Consider the following 3,107-nt stretch of genomic DNA (forward strand, 5'->3'; position numbering starts at 1 on the left):
AAACTGTGAATCCTGATTGTCTCCGTCATATTGTAGGGTCAGATGTCTCCTTCTAGGGCTCGTCCCGCTGCGGCCCCGGGCTCTGGGGGGCCGGCTTTTCCCAGCTGTCCGTGTGGTGTCCGTGCTTCCTCTGGTGGCGTTTGTAGTTGTCCCAGTGGCCCGTGGTGTAGCCGCACTCGGCGCAGGCGTACGGTTTCTCCCCCGTGTGCCTCAGAGCGTGCCTCTTCAGGTTCATGCTCTGGTTGCAGCGGTAGCCGCACACGCCGCAGCGGAAGGGCTTGGCCCCCGAGTGGATGCGCTGGTGGCGCCGCAGGTTGGCCAGGTTGCCGCAGGCGTAGCTGCACGACGGGCACTGGTAGGGCTTCTCGCCGGTGTGCACGCGCATGTGGCGCTTGAGGTTGTCAGGGTGGGAGGAGGTGTAGGAGCAGTGGGGGCAGCGGTGGGGCTTCTCCTCACAGTGGGTGTGGGAGTGGCGGCTCAGGTGGTTGGGGTAGTGGGACAGGAAGGGGCAGTGGGGGCAGCGGTAGAGCTTGGAGCCCCTCCGCCCACGCCTGGGGGGCCCGTCTTTGCAGCGACGGCACACCTGAAAGAGGAGCGGGAACTTTGGCTGTTTGCTGTTGCTATGGATACAAGAGATTAAAGATCTTGCTCTCACCTGTCCCCCCTCCCCCTCCGCCTCCCCTCCGTCTTTCTCCCCGTCCAGGTCAGCCTCCTCCAGGGTGAGGCCACACAGCCGGCAGCACAGGGGGAAGAGGAGCACCGGGAGGGGCCCCGAGGGAGCGCCCAGGCCCCCCAGGGTCCGCAGGTAGGAGGAGTCCTGGGACACCCTGAGGGTGAGCTCTGAGGAGCACAGAGAGAGAAAGCGGTTCAGGATGTGATCCAGCGGCTGCTGATGGAGGCGTTCCCCTCAGCATCCATCAGGTCAGCAGAGGTTCACGTTCAGCTCCACCAACCAACCATTTCCTCTTCCTCTTTCTCTGCTTTCTGCTCCGTCAGAGATATGAGAAGCTCCGCAACACGGAGGCGCAGCTCAGACTCCTGTTCTTTCTAAATAACCTCCGACCGCAGCGAACACGCCCACAGGAGCTATTGGAGCAATTTACCTTTTACAGGTGTAACAGTCAAATACTTCCAGGACAAGACCTTATTACCTTTGTAACAAAAAAACAAAAGTGCTTCTATATTAAAGAAGCGTGAAAGAGTTTTAGATATACGTTATATTTATTTACGTTACGTAAGTTAAGAAGTTATTTACGTTAAATCTAATGAAATCAGATTATTTTATCAGAAATAAAAACGTCGGTTTCTCCATCTGAGCGCCACTTTACCTCCTTCACTTCCACCTTTTGTCCTCCTCCTCCCCCATTTCTTCTCCTTCTCCTGCGTGTGCATGCGCTGGTGCCTCCGCAGGTTGCCCAGGGAACTGCAGGCGTAGCTGCACTGCGGGCAGCGGTAGGGTTTCTCCCCGGTGTGGGTGCGCAGGTGGCGCTGCAGGTTGACCAGCTGGGCGGATGCGTAGGAGCAGACGGGGCAGCGGTACGGCTTCTGGCCGTCGTGGATCCTCATGTGGCGCTTCAGGTGGTTGGAGTAGCGCGAGGTGAAGGTGCACAGAGAGCAGGAGAACAGCTTGGAGGGGACGCCGTCTTTACTGACGGGTTTCTTCTTCCTGGTGGAGGGATGAGAGGGGTCCCCCTGAGGGGAGGGGGTGGAGGCGGAGTTCTGCTGCTTCTCCTCGCAGCTGAGACAGTAGAGCTCCGCCCCCAGGTCCAAGCCCACACCTGGAGAAGGAACAGCGAAGGATGGTTGAGAGGGAAGTCTAGAGCGATGCATAGGGGAAACCAGAAAGGTCGGTTACCGAGGCCCAGTCCGGCCCCCAGAGGAGTGTCCCCCAGCAGCTGGCCGCAGCCTTTACAGGACAGCAAGGCGGGGAAGGCGGCGGCCGTAGGAGCCGAGGGCTCGTCGTCCTCCGCGCTCAGAGAGAACACCGTCACTCCTTAAAGCACAAACATGGTCAGCTGTGAACCGACAGACCTGAGCCCGTCTGCAGGGGGCGCCACCCACCTCCGTCTCTGTCCAGCCCCGCCATCTCCGACGACCCGAACTCCAGCTCTCCGTTCAGCAGGAAGTCGCTCTCCAGGACCGGGCAGCTGGGCTCGCACGGCGCCGCCCCATCCACCGACTCGGCTGCGAACAGGAAGGAGACGAACCAGGAATTATCCGAGTAGACGTTTCTAGAAGACGTTCCGCAGTAGCTACCAGATCTGCTCGGTTCTGCTTCTGAAAATCTTGCCACATTTTGTAAAAGAGGAGTTTAACCTGATCGATAACAAAACTGAAAAAAATCTGTTTATAGTGAACAAAGCAACAATTAGACCCTGATATAGAGCTGGGAAGCTCTGCGGCTAGCTGTAGCTAACAGGTTAGCCTCTTTTAGCTCGCTCAGTTAGCCATATTAAGCTACACTACTTTTAAATTCATGTCAAGAACAACCGTTTGTTTTTTACAAGTAGAATAACGGTTTTCTTTGTCTAAAATCTCTACGAAAGTAATTTTTAAGAACGTCTTTTGTCCTCCTCCATATGATGGCGTGATAAGAAGGGGCGGGGCCCCGAGCAGATCTGGTACTGACACTGGTTACAGATAGAACGGTTTATAAAGAAAAAAACAAAGAGGAGAAGCTCAGAGGAAGAGCAGGAGAGGAGGGAGGAAATGAGATTAGTTCAGAGGAGGAAGACAGTGATCCTGCTGCAGCGAAGCATGGAGGGAAAAACAGGATCTAAGGGCCAAGAGTCAGAGAAACCAGCAGCTGTAAGGAAAAACGAAAAATAAACCTTAAACTACCTCGACGGGCGTGTATCCATTTAGTCATGTACAAAAACTATTTAGTTACTTTCTGGTGTTTTTTGAAACACATGGCAAAGTGACATTACATTTTTGTTTTTTATACATGACTAAAGGGACAAACATCCGTCGAGGTAGTTTAAAGTTTATTTTTCGTACAAAACTAAAGAAATAAATGCAAATCTGACGTCTTGAGGAGGCGTATTGACTAAAGGTATGCTGGGCTCTGCTGTCACCAGGAGCAAGGAGAACCAGGAGGAAACCAT

The 3,107-nt window shown here is 54.4% G+C and overlaps 1 protein-coding gene across 2 annotated transcripts in view; it reads right to left on the reverse strand.

Moving 5' to 3' along the window:
- Positions 1-3,107, reverse strand: part of LOC107096822 (zinc finger protein 513-like) — a 6,900-nt gene continuing 3,793 nt past the window's right edge. The window contains exons 3-7 of one of the 2 annotated variants that reach the window (XM_015393691.1): positions 2,062-2,184; positions 1,856-1,993; positions 1,329-1,778; positions 656-840; positions 1-583 (exon numbers count right to left, since the gene is read on the reverse strand). In XM_015393691.1, coding sequence (XP_015249177.1) covers positions 53-583; positions 656-840; positions 1,329-1,778; positions 1,856-1,993; positions 2,062-2,184 — 1,427 coding nt within the window. In that variant the 3' untranslated portion in view covers positions 1-52. Of the gene's footprint in view, positions 841-1,328; positions 1,779-1,855; positions 1,994-2,061; positions 2,185-3,107 lie in introns of both variants that reach the window. The other variant, XM_015393690.1, reaches the window with a different exon arrangement.

This window comes from Cyprinodon variegatus, unplaced genomic scaffold (assembly GCF_000732505.1).
Source record: "Cyprinodon variegatus isolate N-32 unplaced genomic scaffold, C_variegatus-1.0 Scaffold653, whole genome shotgun sequence".
Taxonomy (NCBI): Eukaryota; Metazoa; Chordata; class Actinopteri; order Cyprinodontiformes; family Cyprinodontidae; genus Cyprinodon; species Cyprinodon variegatus.